General features: G+C 37.8%; 2 protein-coding genes and 1 pseudogene across 3 annotated transcripts in view; 2 read left to right on the top strand and 1 right to left on the bottom strand.

Moving 5' to 3' along the window:
* Positions 1-17,233, bottom strand: part of NUBPL (nucleotide binding protein like) — a 626,527-nt gene that overhangs the window by 587,840 nt on the left and 21,454 nt on the right. The window lies entirely within an intron of this gene.
* Positions 1,854-2,876, top strand: GPR33 (G protein-coupled receptor 33). Its single transcript, XM_037835184.1, has one exon. It carries the CDS (start codon positions 1,854-1,856, stop codon positions 2,874-2,876), a length of 1,023 nt encoding a protein of 340 aa, XP_037691112.1.
* On the top strand, positions 12,941-13,611 carry LOC119532384 (annotated as a pseudogene).

The raw sequence follows: 17,233 nt of genomic DNA, 5'->3' as shown, positions 1-17,233 counted from the left end.
AAATACAACCACACACAACACCACAGATACACACACAAAGAAATCATACATACACAGTATCAGAAATTCTGCAAAGGTTTGTGTTTCTGCTTGTCTATTATACCCAGCTTTCATCATATTCACCATGTTAGTCTCTTCTTGCCTTCTGCTGTTGGCCTCTTCTCTCCATCCCACTCCAGCTCAAGCAGGAACACAAGCCCTCTTTTGAATACCCAGAGCAACTGCCAACACAAGCCAGTTCTGGGTTAATGAGGAGAAGGGGCACTACACCATACCAAAGCATAGCAATGGGTTAGAACTGAGTATTAAATATTCCTGTTTTTAAATCCCCTGTGTCATTTCTGCTTCTCAGAACATCTCATTGACCCTTTCTCCTCTTCAGGCCTCCTAATATCCCACCATGTTTTTCCCATTCTCCTTCCATTTGGACCTCCTCACTCCTCCTCCTCCACCCTCTTCTCAGGGTTCCAGCCTCTTCTTGAGGTTCCCACTCTTCCACTCGCCATTGCCTATCCATTCCACCCCCTGCTGACTTTGCTTTATATTCCCAGAGCAGATGACAATAGTTATTTTCCTGAAGAAAAGACAATTTATCATCCACTTTAGTGAAAACTTTTGCAACTCTCTTAAATGGCGCAACTAACTTAAGGCAGTCGTAGTTGTAAATGGCAATGGTTTTATTTCTTCTCTCTCTATATTCTTAGAATGCTTTTGCTTACTGAAAAAAAGCATCATTAATAATATTCCACTGCTTTATTCAATTTATCAAAAACCAATTTGTTGAGGTGACTTTGTTATAATATCTCTTATCATAGCTATTTTCCAAAGCATTCTCAGGTTAATGTTTTCAATACTGTAGGAACTATAACCCAACATAATCAAGACATGAAATATTTTAGATGATCAAATATTCTGATTCAAGGAGAATTATCAAAAACACTACAAATTACCAATTTTCAAAGAAGTAATAAAACAGTTGTGGAGTTCCCCACCTGCCATAAGTGAGGCATGATGAGGATGTTGATGGATGAGAAATGTAACCCTTCTAAGCCTCATTTTTTCCTTGGTTTACATATTTGCCTTATAGACTTTTCGAGAAGTAAAACAGATGATTTTATATAAAGCTTCTGCCATATTCCTTGACTTCTCTATGTGTCCTTTCCCCCCCAAGTAAGGAAGAACTACTACTATACTCTACAATATACTTTCCTCTTCATTGACGATTCTGAAAGCAGTTCACAATGTTATAATGGCCTAGGACTCCCATTATGAAGACCAGTTCTTACTGTTAGGTGCTGAGTATTAGAATATCATATAATAGCATTTACTATATATTTTTAGCTCACATGAAAAATCTAATTATAGATTCCTATATTAATTTGCAACATATACTGTTATTTTTGTTATTCAAATTAGCAGCATTTGCACCAAGCAAGTCTTAGTCAAATAAAACTGATTCTACATTGCTTTATTATTGAGAAGTTTGCCCATCAAGAAAGCTCATACTTCCGATTAATGTCTAAATAGATGACTTGTAGCCATCTAAGTTAATTGCTTAAAATTTGTCAAAATATCCCAAACTTTATTTCTTTCACATTTATTTCATTTCACCTGCAGTATTTCCATTTCTGATGTTCAAATTGATCTGATCTTAACTCCTCATACAACACAAAAATATGGGCCTTAGAAAAAATATTATTTGATTTGTGCTATTATAGAAATATGTTTGTCATTGTTAAAATATTGTCATTTTGGCTATTACAATGCAAAATTTTTCATTTCAGTCTCTACATTTAACCTTTTCTTTTGCTTCTTTTTTGTTCTTGTCACTGTTTGTCACTTCACAGGTAATTATGGATCTGATCAACTCTACTGATTACCTGATCAATGCCTCTACTTTAGTAAGAAATAGCACTCGCTTTCCAGCTCCTGCCTCAAAAACCAAGCCAATCATTACCCTTCCTTTATTCGTATCATTTATAATTGGTACCATCACCAATGGCCTCTATCTATGGGTGCTAAAATTCAAAATGAAAAAGACTGTCAATACTCTCTTGTTTTTTCATCTCATTCTTTCATATTTCATTTCAACATTGATTCTGCCATTTATGGCCACCTCCTACCTTCAAGACAATCACTGGAGCTTTGGAACAGCTATGTGCAAAGTCTTCAATGGAACTTTATCGCTGGGGATGTTCGCCTCTGTTTTCTTCCTCTCGGCCATCAGTCTTGATCGTTACCTTCTCACTCTTCACCCGGTGTGGTCACAGCGACACCGAACCCCACGCTGGGCTTCCAGCATCATCCTGGGAGTCTGGATTTCTGCCACTGCCCTTAGCATACCCTATTTGTTGTTCAGGGAGACACATGATGACCATAAAGGAACAGTGACCTGTCGGAATAACTATGTTTTGTCTACTAACTGGGAAAGCAAAGAGATGCAAGCGTTAAGGAAGTGGATTCATGTAGCCTGTTTCACCAGCCGCTTCGTGCTAGGTTTTCTTCTGCCTTTCTTCATCATCACCTTTTGCTATGGAAGAGCTGCCCACAAGATGAAAGAGAGGGGTCTGGTTAAATCCAGTAAGCCCTTCAAAGTCATGTTGACTGCCATTATCTCTTTCTTTGTGTGTTGGATGCCCTACCATATATACCAGGGTTTAATTCTCACTAAAAACCAGTCACTATTTTTACAGTTTATTCTGATACTTACAGTGATAACTACTTCTTTTAACACTGTCTTTTCTCCCACACTCTACCTATTTATTGGGGAAGATTTTAAAAGAGTTTTTAAGAAGTCCATTCTTGCTCTGTTTGAGTCAACATTCAGTGAGGATTCTTCAGCAGAAAGGACACAAAACCTAAATTCAGGGGCATGAATCTAAATTTAGAGCCCTAAGCAAACATGGGCACTTCTTCAATTATACAAACAGAAATATACCCTCTGTTTCATATATATAGCCCTGTATTAGAGAGACATCTAAGCTGTTATATTTACAAATATTAAATAGGGCTGTAAGAAACCAAGCTGTAGATGATGCTGCAAATGCAATTCTTAACCTTTGATTTTTGAGGCTATAGGAAAATTAATTTATAAATGCTAATAGCATCCATGGATCTGAATTTTCTGTCACAGAATCTTCTAGCAAACAGACATTTGGACAGAACTCCCTCTATATTTAGATAACACCTAAATTATTTAACTGGTGTGGACAAAATTTAAGATGGATATGACAAGGCACTCATCTTGTCACACTCATGTTAAAATATGAAGACAATTGTATTTTAATGTTTTAAGTATAAAGACACTTTTAAGGGTCTCTTTTCGACAACTATAGATTAAGCTGTTTCAGAAATATGGGACTAAGACAATTATGATGTTTAAGATTCTACCTGGTTAACGTCATAGTACTTTTAATTTTAGAATAGCAATAACAATATTGATTTGCTTCTTTGGTTTTCAAGTTTTGCTTCAAGCTTTTTGCAACACATTACAGCACCTAAATTAGGTGGTACCACATAGTATCACTGACCTGTATCTTTATCTTTTATGCAAAGTCATCCTATTTAGTTAATTCAATTGATACAGCATGGAAATATTTAGACCACAACCCACACACAGTCTCTAAATATGCCAGCTAACTTAGCACAAATCATTCCAAACCACAGGCATATATCCTACCCAGCAATCCTCAGAATGGATGATGTTAATTACAAGTGGTTACAGAAATGAAAGGAAATTAACCTCAATTGCCAATTTTCTTTTCTAGAGGGAAATTAACAGTGGTTTGATGCTGTAGAAATCCTGCTAATTGACTTGGCATCAGGGCTACCTACAGCAACTGGGGCATGGTCTCTCTCACTTTGAATATAAGGGACAAAATCTTTGGGTGGATGAAAACTTTCATTGCTGGCCATATTTCAAGCTTTTGGTACCCAAACAGTTTTCCTCAAGACAGAAGGGAGGGATTGAGCCAAGCTGTGGCTCTGAGTGTCCCTGCAATGAAAAGGGAATAATACTTCTTTCCTCTCCACATTCTCCCAGATCCTGAAAAACCCACTGAAGTTTTAAGATGCAAGGCTTAAGAAAGAAAGTTGTTGGATGGAACATATAATTCTCTGAAAAGAAAACTGTGCTTTAGAAATCTACCAGTTACAGAGAGGGTCTTTTGTCTCCTTCCGCGGACCTGCTACAGTAACAAAACAAGAAACTTGCTCTAGAATGTGTGGATTTTGTAGTGTTTGTTAGCAATATGCTGCTACTGCATCCTTTCATCCATATAAATTTATGCCTGAAGTTGTCTTTTTCCTCAAGTCAAGTTTTGGGGCTTTTCAATGTACTTTCATTTTCTCTCTTTAGACTGTAAACTCCTCAGGGACAGAAAGAAGCCTACGAATTACAATATTTCTTTTCCATAACTTTATGCACAATGGATGTCCATTAAAAGATATTTACTGAAAACTGAGTTTGGGCAATCACAATATATGATTTAGAAAACAATTTTAGGTATAAAATAATGGGATTAAACCAGATTTTTATTTTTAAAAGATTTATGTCTCATTTATCTTGTGCCCAGGCATGATTCTAAGTGCTTTACAATAGTACCTACTTATACAGCATAAAGGACCTATGAAGTAGGTCCCATTATTATCCTTATTTCAGAGACTATCAAACTGTGGCACTTGCTTGGGGTCATACAGTGAGCAATTGGAAGAGCCGGTACAATAAGCTCAAGCAGTCTGATGCTATAATCTTTGCTCTTAATGGCTATATCCACTGCCCAAGGTCACCACTAGGAGGCAGTGAGGCTGGCTTTGAGCCCAGATCCATCTAGTCAGTTTATTTCATCTGGAGTTCACCTTCTTGGCTGAAAAAATCAAACAGGAGTACCTAGAAAATGTAGGATCCACATAAAAAGTGAAAATAAAAATGGCATTCAATTTGTAATCAGGAAATTTGGGTGGTGCTCTGCCTTTGTATCTAGCTTGGTATTTTATTTGGGGAAAGTTATACAAATTTTCTGGGCCTCAATTTCCCCATCTATAAAATGGTGATATCTGCAAATGACATCATGAATATGAAATTACCTCTAAAATACAAAATACTATATAAATGTAAGATGTTATTAAGAGGTTTTTCTGTTAAAGAAATCACTTTAAATTTTTTAAAAATAGTATATAAATTTAAGAAAATTTCCCAAAATGTTTTCTTAAACTTCCACATAAAACTGTGGGTAACTTGCGGAAAATTCATTGGTTATACAGTTGTGTTGATCTCATCAACTTCCTCACTGCTGTGAAATTCCAGGACCCAACAGGTTTATAAACAAATAATTATTGGGTTGATCAGAAAGTCTGGTAATGGAAGGTGGTGATGGTAGCACAGCATTGAGAACATAATTAAGAGCACTGAATTATATATTTGAATATCGTTAAAAGGGAAATTTTTAAGTTGTATGTTATCAGAAAAAATTTTTTAAAATAAACATAGAACTGAAAAAAAACACAGAACAAGTACAACTCAAATAGTGAACACTATTGTAAACAATGGACTACAGTCAATAATAAAATTATAAAAATGTTCTTTCATGAATTGTTAACAAATGTACCACACTAATACAAGGTGTTAATAATAGCATGGCAAATGGGGACTCTATATTTTATGTATGAATCTTCTGCAAACCTATAATTTCTCTAAAAAACAAAACAAAAACAAAAGAATTAGTGTCTTTGCTTTGTGTTGAACTGACGTGTGGAGACAGTGTTTCAAAATAACGTGCCTACTAGCAACCAAATATGTAAATCTGCTTCCTTAAATCACTATCAAACTGGCTTAAGAATTAAACACAGGAGGTGATTAGAGATGTGTTTCAAATGCCAGCCTGAATTCTTTCCATAAGAAATGGCTCTTTGTTGTAATGAAATGAATGGGCTGTGAGAAGGGTTGGGTAAAAGGTCAGATAGTATATGCAAACCTGATTACATAATCTGGAGAAACTAGGAGTAACAACTATTCACTAATACAGCCCATGTACCTGGCCCTGTGGTTGGCTTTTGGGATATAATCCCTGCCCTCAAAACATCTATTACAGCAGTTCTAAATTTTTTGTCACATTATAATCATCTGGGACACTTTAAAAAAAAAAAATACCAGGGTCACAAATCACCAAAGGATCTTGTTAAAATGCAGATTATGATTCACTAAGTCTATAGTAAGGTTGAGATTCTTCATTTCTAACAGGATCCCAGAGGATGTCATTGCTGGTGGTGCAGAGCAGGCAAACAAGTGTGACTGAAACATGAGTGTGAGAAGAAGGCATGGTCCAGATGAGCTGGAAAGGTCAAAGAGGAGCAGATCCCAGTAGCCTATGCTAAGGACTGTGGACTTGATCCTAGAAAACACTTTATTCTGAAGGTAGTAGTAAACGGCTAAAGGGTTTTAAGTCAAAGAGTGATATAATCATATCTGCATTTTAGAAAGACCATTATGGCTAGTATGATGGAAAGGTCAAAATTGGAGGCAAGTGGGCAACTAATTATGGCAGTGTTGCAGTAATTCAGATAATAGATGATATGGTCTAAAGTGAGAAAGTGAAAGTGGGAATGGAACAAAGTAGAGACTGCCCATCTTGTCCTGTAAATTCTATTGGCTGTGGGATAGAGGGAGCAGAGAAGGTTGAAGATGACTCCTGTATCAATTAGTATTCTTAATTGCAAATGATATATTTCATTCTGGCCAGTTCTACCAAACACCAATTTATTAAAGGATACTAAGTGGTTCACAGAATTGTTGGGACAGCTGAAGAAACATTCAAGGCTAAGCTCCTAGGAACGATGCCCAAACCATGCCACAAAACTGTCAAGATAAGGAATCCATCACTGGTGTACCCTTTATCAGTAAAGGCAACAACTGCTTCTGTTGCCACCACTGAGCCAAACATACCAGCAACTTGGTTTTAAAGCAAGTGCCTCCAATGCCACTTCTGCATTAGGTCTTAAACCTTCCTGTGCCTGAAATTCTCTGGCAGCGCCAACATCTGTTTATTCACATTGCTCACTTCCAAATCTAAGTTTTTCATGAGAGCACCTGGTTGGCATTCCTGTATCAAAGGTGCAAAGGAGCCTGGGAATTTGAGTTCTTATTTCTGCATAGGCAGGGTGGAGTGGAGGTTACACATACTGTCAGAATTTCTCCAAATATAAAACCTATTCAAAAGATGAGGGCCAGGATATGACAAATGTCCAAGTTCCTGCCCTGGGAAGCCGACTGTGGTGGCATTTACTGAAACAGGGAACTGCTGGGGATTGAATCATGTCCGCCACAAAAATTATGCTCAGGTTTGAATCCCTGGTCCTGTCAATGTGAACCCATTTGTAAATAGGACCTTTGAAGATGGTGTTAGTTAAGATGTGCCCAAACTGAAAAAGGGTGGGCTTTAATCCAATATGGCTGAAGCCTTGTAAGTAAAGGAAATTGAGCAGGGAAGAGAAGCCACAGGGAGCAGCCAGAAGCCAGAAAGCAACAGAACCCGGAGGAGAAAGGAGAAGACATCACCATGTGCATTTCCATATGACAGAAAAGCCAGTAACCCCAAAGGTTTCTAGCCAGCCAAAAGTTACCAACCCCAGGAGGAAGCAAGCCCTCTAGCCTCTGGAAACAGAGAACCAGTAAATTCCTGTTTTTAAGCTAACCCATTGTGTGGCATTTGTTTTAGTAGCTAGGAAAGGAAAACATGGACACAGAATAAAGAGAAAGGGGGAGAGTGAAGATAATGAGTTCATTCTCAGGCATATTAAGTTTCAGGTGCCTGAGGGGACATCCAACTGAGATGTCCAAAAGGTATTTAGATATAAGGATCTGAAGTTCAAGAGACAAATTTGAGCCTTACAAGCATGTAGATCTCACACTTCATTCATACTCTGCTTAAGCTCCATCTCCCCAAGAAACACCCTCAACCACCCTATTGAAAAATTGCATCCTTACTCTGCTCTCTTTCTCCTCACAGTCCTTATCCCAATATCTTACATATTTGTTCATTTGTGCATTATCTGTCTTTCCCACTCAACTGTAACAAATTCAGTGAGGACAGAGACTCTCTGGTTTTATTCACCGCTATATCCCCATTGCTTAAAACAGAGTTTGGCACACTGTAGATGCACAATAACTATGCATGGAATGGATGAATGACTGAATGGTAACTGAAGCCATGGGAGTGGAGAGAGCCTCAGGCCACTGTGCACAGCAAGAGGACCAAGAACCAAGGCTGGATCCTAGGCAACACTGATGTTTGGAAGCAAGCAAAGGAGGTGGTCCTGTGGTAGAAACTTCAGAAAGAGCATCCAGAGAGAAGTAAATCTAAATTTCCTGTTAGAGAAGACAGCGTTTCAAGACAGAGGAAGTGCAGAGTGGTCAAGGAAGATGAGTACAAAATGCTCATTGATTTAATCTGAAAAGCTTTTCGGAGAAATTAGCTTCAGGAAGAGAAACAAAATTGCATTGTGTTGAAGTGACTGGAATGTGTGAATCTAGAGGCTCTGAGAGTAGCAACTCTTTCAAATTTAGAGACTCAAGGATTAACTCTCCCTCCTTCCTCTTCCCACAGAAAGTAATTCTCACACATTCTACCAATTAGAATTTAATTTGTGTTAAGGGACTGCTATTAAAATGCAAATATACCTTTTAAGAGAGTTAAGTTTCTTTCACAACTTAATGGGAATTGCTTTAATCAGATTCACACTTAGCATAGTGCAGCTAAGCACAGTTCTTAGAATATTAGATTTTTGATTGTGGCCTAAAGGAAGGAAACAATTGGAGTTGGAGGTCAAGCTTGGAGAGAATTTTTAAGACCCTGAAGGCAGCATGATAGATGTCTAGAAGCATCCCTGACTACCCTATTGAAAAATTGCGTCTTTACTCTGTTCTCTTTTTCTTTGTAGTCCTTATCCTGATATCTTACATATTTGTTCATTTGTGCATTATCTGTCTTTCCCACTCAAAATAAAAGAGAAAAGAGACAGAAAGGTATTCGGAGAGAAAGTCAGTTGGTGACCAATAAAAACTTTGCCTACAGGCATTATGGCCCTGAAAATCCAGTTTATGCCAAATGGGTTGGACCACAGACTTTATCTTCCCTCCAGGTAAAGCCAGTCACTCAGGTTTAATCCAGGTTTCCCAGGAGGTGGCTCCCTTTCCAAGTCTTTCCCTTCCCCCATTGGGAAGCAGAAGAGAGGGAAAGAATACAATGGTGGAAAGAGACACAAGTGTTTTTCTGGTGCTCCCCATTGTTTTCCTTTTTTCTTCACTAAATTCTGGGCTCCCTGAGAGTAAGACTAGAGTCTTTTTCCTCTGTATATATCCAACACCTAGCTCAGTGCCTGGCATGATGCATAAATCTTTCTAAACAACTGGATGGATATATGAATGCAGTTATTAGTTTCGGTGTTGGAATTTTCTGTGTTTGTGAGATCTTTAGAATGTCCTTAGACAAGCATGTTGAAGATCTTCATTTCCTTTGCTTCACTTGCCAAAGGGAGCAGCCAAGGGCTGTCCTCTGATAATACTGTTCTTCCTTCTCCATCTCAAGCAAACTCAGTTGAAGCTTTAGGTGTATATGAACAATTCATTACTGAAATCTCTATTTTTCATTTATTTCCTTCTGGAGTCAGACACATGCAAAAAAATAGTTTTGTTTTTTTTTTTCTGATTTAAAGCAAATATGATTCCAAGTCTCTTCCCCACAGTCCAGAGAATTCCAGGAGAGCCCTAAAGATTTAGGCACCCAATGTCCACCATTAACATGCCTCTTACCCAAATCTGCATGATCACTTGAAGGCAGTAGCTCCATTCCTTCCTACCATGCCAAATTTGGCCATCCAGGGGGCAGTTTCACCAAGGCTAGGACCCCCAGCAGCCATTCTCTTCTAATATCTTGCTATATCCCCAAGGGATGAAAAAATCAATGGGTCAATGACCTTGAATTATCTTACACTGATAGCTCAATGAATTAAACACCAGCTCTCTAAACTCTCAGGGAAATTAAGAGAAGTTAAGAGAATTTATCACTTTGTCTTTCTAGCTGTCATCTTCCAACAAAATGATATAAAAGAGTACCCACTGTAGCCTTAAAAGGCCTTTTAAATCAGTGTGCCAGATATCTTTTGCTTGCCCTCCAGATCCATGCTCAAGCACTCTCCAGGTAGCTTTCTTCCCTGGGAAGCTGAACTTTATGGACCTTACCAAGGGGTCCCCATACCTTCTGATTTCTGGGTGGGTTTTGCCAATGAGAGCTTTGGCAGGAAATGGAAGGAAGATGAAGAGTGAAGTCTGGTATTTATTCCCGAGGTCTCTCCCTGAAGCATCATCTGGAGATGTCTGTACTCCTTGGCAGAAAGTCAGCTACTCTTCTTAAGGCTCTATACAAATCTTTGTACAAGACTGTATGCAAGTTTCTACCTCTGGATTGCAGACTGCCTCCCCCTCTCCCTTCAGACCTAGGGAGTCATAACATCTTAGCTGCTATTCTGCCCCAAGGTACCCCACTATCCCTGATGGGTCCTCTTCACCCACACCTTTGTAAATAGTTCCTTTGTAAATAAACCTTTCTCAAATTATCCTAGTTAATGTGTACCATTTGTTCCTGATGGGCCCCTGATCTAACATAGTGTGATAAAATACATTTTCTCTTCAACTAAAAATAATATTCAATATTTTCTTGTCAAAAGAATGTTTGTTTATGACATTTTTACCCATGTATTTCAAAGAATTATATAAAAAATAATTCCTGTAACATTTCCTTCCAATGAAACAATAAATTTTAAAAGAGAATGAATCCCTACCTCACACCATATATAAAAATCAACTCAAAATGGATCATGAACCTAAATAGAAGAACCAGAACTATAAAATGCCTAAAGAAAATGTAGGGAAGCATCTTTAGGACCTTGTGTTAGGCAATGATTTCTTAGACTTTATACCCAAAGCAAAGGCAACAAAAGAAAAAGTAGATAAATGGGACCCTCATCAAAATTAAAAACTATTGTGCATCAAAGGACCGTATCATGAAAGTAAAAGGACAGCCTACTCAGTGGGAAAAATATTTGGAAACCACATATTTGATAAGGGTTTAATATCCAGAATATAAAAAGAAATCCTTCAATGTAACAACAAAAAGACAAAATGACCAAAAGACTTGAGTGAATAGACATCTATTCAAAGAAGATATACAAATGGCCAAAAAGCACATGAAAAGACGCTCAACATCACTAGCTATTAGAGAAATGCAAAAAAAAACCACAATGAGATGTCAATGGCTACCATTTAAAAAATGGAAAATTACAAGTGTTGGAGAGGATATTGAGAAATAGGAACACTCATTCATTGTTGGTGGCAATGTAAAATAGTACAGCCACTGTGGAGGACAGTTTGACAGTTCCTCAGAAAGTTAAGTATAGAATTACCATGTGATCTGGCAATCCCACTTCTAGATATAACCAAAAGAATTGAAAGTAGGGACTAGAACAGATATTTGTACATCAATGTTCATAGCAGCATTATTCACAATTGCCAAAAGATGGAAGCAACCCAACTGCCCATCAACAGAGGAATGGCTAAACAAAATGTGATATATACATACAATGGAATATTATTCAGCTATAAAAAGGAATGATGTTCTCATACATGCAACAAGAGGGTTGAACCTTGAAGACATGTTGAATGAAATAAGTCAAGATACAAAAGGACAAATATTGTATGATCTCACTTATATGAAATAATTAGAATGAGCAAACTCATAGAATCAGAATCTAGAATATAAGTTTTCAGGGGAAGGGGTGGGGGTATGAATTAAGGAGTTAATACTTAAATTGTATAGAATTTCTCTTTGGGTTGATAATAAAATTTTGGTAATGGATGATGGGTGATGATAGCACAACACTGTGAGTGTAATTAACAACACTGAATTATACATTTGAATGTGGTTAAAAGGAGAAAATTTAGGTTGTATATATGTTACTAGAATGATTTTTTTTTAATAGGACTGTACAACACAAATAGTGAACCCTATTGTAAATGATGGACTGTAGTTAATAGTACAATTATTAAAATGTGCTTTCCAGGGACACAAACAGACACTTGCACACACAGCAGCAATTATTCACAATTGCCAAAAGATGGAAATAACCCAAATGTCCATCAACAGATTAATGGGTAAACAAAATGTGATATATGCATATAATGGAATGTTATTCAGCAGTAAGAAGGAATGAAGTCCTAAAGCATACAACAACATGGATGAAGACATAATGTTAAGTAAAATATGTCAGATACAAAAAAGATAATTACTGTATGATCTCACTGATATGAACTTATACTATGTAAACTCATAGACAGAAAATATAGAATACAGTTACTAGGATATAGAATGAGGCTAAAGAATAGGGAGCAATTGCATACGTGCAGAATGTTTAACTAGGTTGAAGTTAAACATTTGGAAATGGACAGAAGTGATGATAGCACATTACTGTGAAAATAATTAGTAGTGCTGAATGGTGTGTGAAAGTGGTGGAAAGGGGAAGTTTGGAGTCATGTATGTCACCAGAAGGAAAGTTGGAGGTTAAAACATGGGACTCTATAACACAGTGAATTTTGTGGTGGACAATGTCTGTGATTAACGGTACAAATATTAAAAAGTTCTTTCATGAATTAGAACAAATAAATGACACTATTATAAGGAGTTAATAATAGAGGAGTATATGGGGAAAATGTACCTATTGCAAACTATGGACTATAATTAACAGTAATAGTTTAATACTCTTTCATCAATAGTAAGAAATGTACCACACCAATACTATGGGTCAATAATGCGGGCAAGTTCTCTGCCAGAGCTAGCTGGCTGGTGGCCATGACAGTCATGTTCCCTTACCTTCCCACATCACCACTGCTGCCATGCCTGGAGGTCTGCTTCTCTGGGATGAGGCAACCAATTTCAAGGCCAATACCACTGTCAGTCACCTCAGTTTCCACAATTATCTGGAAGACTCACAGGGCATTCTCTTCTTCCACCCTCGGGACTTTACCCCATCATGCACCACGGAGCTTAGCAGAGCTGCAAAACTGGCAACAGAATTTGCCAAGAGGAATGTTAAAATGATTACCCTTTTGAAAGATAGGGCTGAGGACCATCCTTCCTGAAGTAAGGACATCAATGCCTACAATGGTGATGTGCCCAGAGAAATGTTACCTTTTCCCATCATCGATGATAGGAATCAGGACCTTGCCATTCTGTTGGGAATCCTGGGCCCAGCAGAGAAGGAGGAAGAGGGCATGCCTGTGACAGCTTGTGGGGTGTTTATTTTCGGTCCTGATATGAAACTGAAGCTGTCTATCCTCTATCCAGTTGCCACTGGAAGGAACTTAGGTGAGATTCTCAGAGTAGTTACTCCAGTGATTGGCAGAAAAAGAGGGTTGCTACCCCAATTGATTGGAAGGATGGAGGCAATGTGATGGTCCTTACAACCATCCCTGAAGAAGAAGCCAGAAGAATTTTCCCTAAAGGAGTCTTCACCAAAGAGTTCCCATCTGGCAAGAAATACCTCCGCTACACTCCCCAGCCTTAAGTCTCTCTGGGAAGTTGGTGGTGGAGTTGCTCATTGAGCACAGTGAACCAGCGTTTGCCACCTGCCAATCATGTTTTCCTGCAGCAATCCAATAAAAACATGCAAGTGTGATCACAACCAAGATCTTTAGGTTGCTATACAACTGGCTTATTAAGTGAAAATGGCACTAAAATTTGGGGGGGATTCTTTACTCTGTGACTTCAACAGCTCTCTGTTCTGTTTCTGTATCTCAGCACTCTGATGGCTTTCTCCAATATATTCTCTATTTGGGGCTGGAATCTCATTTCAGGGTTTGTGATCAACAAGTGTAAGTATCATTGATGGTTTAAAAGGCCTTTTTTATTCCATCATAGAATGGCTCAGTTTTTCAGCTGTCCTAATCAAATCTCTTCTGTTAGCCATTTTGGGGAGTGACAGAACTTGAGATTCAACTTTCTCTGTAAATGCCTCAGTATATAACCCAAGAATGTAGAGTAACACAGATATTCTTCAACATTAAGTGTTTTAACCGCAGCTGGGGGGGGCGGGAGCTTTTCAATTCTGTACTTTTCCAACCCAAGTGGGAAGAGTGGGGGCAGAGATTTTTTTAAATATTTTGCTATAAAGAAAAGAAAATTTTGCAATAAATTTCTATCAAAAGCGGGAGCTACAGGAAAAAAGGTGTACCAGAAAGTGGGAGCTCCTACAACTGCCATGTGTTCTTCACACAGTATTTTTTGTGCATCAGTCTGCACTAAAATGATATACATAAAAGAGCACACCTTGGGAAGAAAGGAAAGGATGATTTTAAATGTTTTATTATAGAACTGTTCTTGCAATAGGTGGCTACTTCCTGAATTTTGCTCTTTTGGGACTAGCAAATAAAATCCTTTGCTAAAAAGAATCATAATGGGGACAATAAAGGATATGGGAAGATTTGGATTCTCTTGTTTGTTTTCTGAAGTAATGAAAATGTTCTAAAATTGATCATAGGGATGTATGCACAACTAAGTGATGATACAGTGAGCCAGTGATTGTATACTTCAGATGGTTTATATGGTGTGTGAATATATCTCAATAAAACTGCATTACAAATGTCTTTCAAGGAGAGGCTAAGCCTACTTATAATTGTGCCTAAGAGTCTCCTCTTTTTTTGCTCAGATGTGGCCTGTCTCTCTAAGCCCACTCGGCAGGTGAACTCAATGCCCTCCCCACTATGTGGGACACGACTCCCAGGGGTATAAATCTGCCTGCAACATGGGACATGACTCTAAGGGATGAGCCTGGACCTGACATTGTGGGATTGAGAAAGACTTCCTGACCGAAAGGAGGAAAGCAAAATGAAACAAAATAAAGTTTCAGTGGCTGAGAGATTTCAAATGGAGTTGAGAGGACACTCTGGAGGGCATTCTTATGTGCTGTACAGATATCCCTTTTTAGTTTTTAGCGTACTGGAATAGCTAGAAGGAAACACCTGAAACTGTGGAAATGCAACCCAGTAGCCTTGATTCTTGAAGACAATTGCATAACTATGTAGCTTACATGGTGTGACTGTGTGAATGTGAAAACCTTGTGGCTTACACTCCCTTTATCTAGTGTATGGACAGATGAGCAGAAAAATGGGGACAAAACCTAAATGAAAAATAAGGTGGGATGGGGGGGTGGAATGCTTTGGGTGTTCTTTTTACTTTTATTTTTATTCTTATTTTTATTCTTTTTGGAGTAAGGAAAATGTTCAACAACTGATTGGGGTGAAGAATGCACAACTATATAATGGTACTGATGAATGCAAAAAAGTTGATTGTACACTGTGGATGACTGTATGGTATGTGAATATATCACAATAAAACTGAATTAAAAAGTTTAAAAAAATGTGCTTTCATGAATTGTGACAAACATACCACACTATTGCAACTAAGGCAAGGTATTAAGAAGATGGTAATATGTGAACTCTATATTTTATGCACGATTTTTATGTAAACATAAAACTTACCTAATAAAAAAAGAATGAAATCACAACTCTATTACAAACATAAAATCAACATGTGTCAAGAGTTTTTATCTCACTCATATTCAACTCAAGAAGGAGGAAACCAGTAATACGTTACAAGCAGTTCAAAAGAGAGCTCAAATCTCTAGGACTGAAGAATTAATTCCAAATAATTTAAGCAGATTCTCCCCCTCAAAGAGGTAGAACTGAACTCTCCAACCCTTGAGTGTGGGCTGTACTTACTAAATTGTTTCCAAAGAGTAAAGTTTGGAAAGGTGAGGGAAAAAGGAGTAACTTACAGTGGAGAAACCTGGAAAATGCCACCTTGGCCAGGTGGTCAAGATCAACATCATCAGCAATAAATTACATTGATAGCATATGCTCTTGACATGATGTGATAAGAATAGCACTTTATCTCTGTCATCTTCCTCCCCAAACTCATTAAGCCAGTCTAATGAGGAGAAAATTCCAATAGAGGGGCATCCTGCCATACACCTGACCAATACTCCACAAAACTGTGAGTCATCAGGAACAAGGAATGTCTTAGAAACTATCACAGCCAAAAGGAGCCTAAGGAGACAGGACCACTAAATTTATATTTAATTTACATATGGTATCCTGGATGGAATCCTGGAACAGAAAAGGACTGTATTAGTTTTCTAAGGCTGTAAATCACTACAAATCTGGTGGCTTAAAACAACAAAAATTTATTCTCTCACAGTTCTGGAGGCTAGACATGCAAAATAAGATGCCATCAAGGGCCATGCTGTCTCTGGGGAAGAACACTTCTTTACCTCTTCCTAGCTTCTGACAGTGTCCAGTAATCACTGGCAATCCATGAATTTTAAGCTGCATAACTCCAGTGACTGCCTTTATCTTCATGTGGCCTTCTCCCCTGCTTGTTTCTGTCTCTGTGGTTCTTCTCCTCTTCTTATAAGGATACCACTCATATTGGATCAAGGGCCCACCCTACTCCACTATGACCTCATCATTTTTCTTTTTTAATTTGTGTTGTAGAAACAGATATATAACATAAAATTTCTCATTTTAAACACTTTCATCAAGTGTACAATTCAGTGATATTAATTCTATTCTCAATGTTGTGCTAACATCACCACCATCCATTACCAAACCTTTTCCATTATTCCAAACAGAAACTCTATATCCATTAAGCATTAATTCTTCACTCCCAAGCCCTCCCCCAATCTAACAAAAACCAATCTAATTTCTCTCTATGAATTTGCATATTCTAGTTATGTCATATAAGTGAAACAATATTTGTCCTCTTGTATCTGGCTTATTTCACTCAACACAATGTCTTCAAGGTTCATCTATGTTGCTGCATGTTATCAGAATCTCATTCCTTTTTACAGCTGAATAATATTCTGTTGTACGCATATACATTTTTTATCCATTCAACAGTTCATGGATACTTGGGTTGCTTCCACATTTTGACTATTGTGAATAATATTGCTATGAACACTGCTGTACAAATATCTGTTTTAGTCCCTTCTTTCAATTTTTTGGGTATATACTTAAAAGTGGGATTTCCTATTCATATGATAATTCTAAACTTAACTTTCTGAGGAATGTGAAACTGCTTTCCACAGCAGCTGCACCATTTCACATTCCCACCAACAATGTACAAGCATT

This window comes from Choloepus didactylus, chromosome 4 (genome assembly GCF_015220235.1).
Source record: "Choloepus didactylus isolate mChoDid1 chromosome 4, mChoDid1.pri, whole genome shotgun sequence".
Lineage (NCBI taxonomy): Eukaryota > Metazoa > Chordata > Mammalia > Pilosa > Megalonychidae > Choloepus > Choloepus didactylus.
Note: the sequence above shows the minus strand (reverse complement) of the source record. Positions and strands in the feature narration are given on the sequence as shown.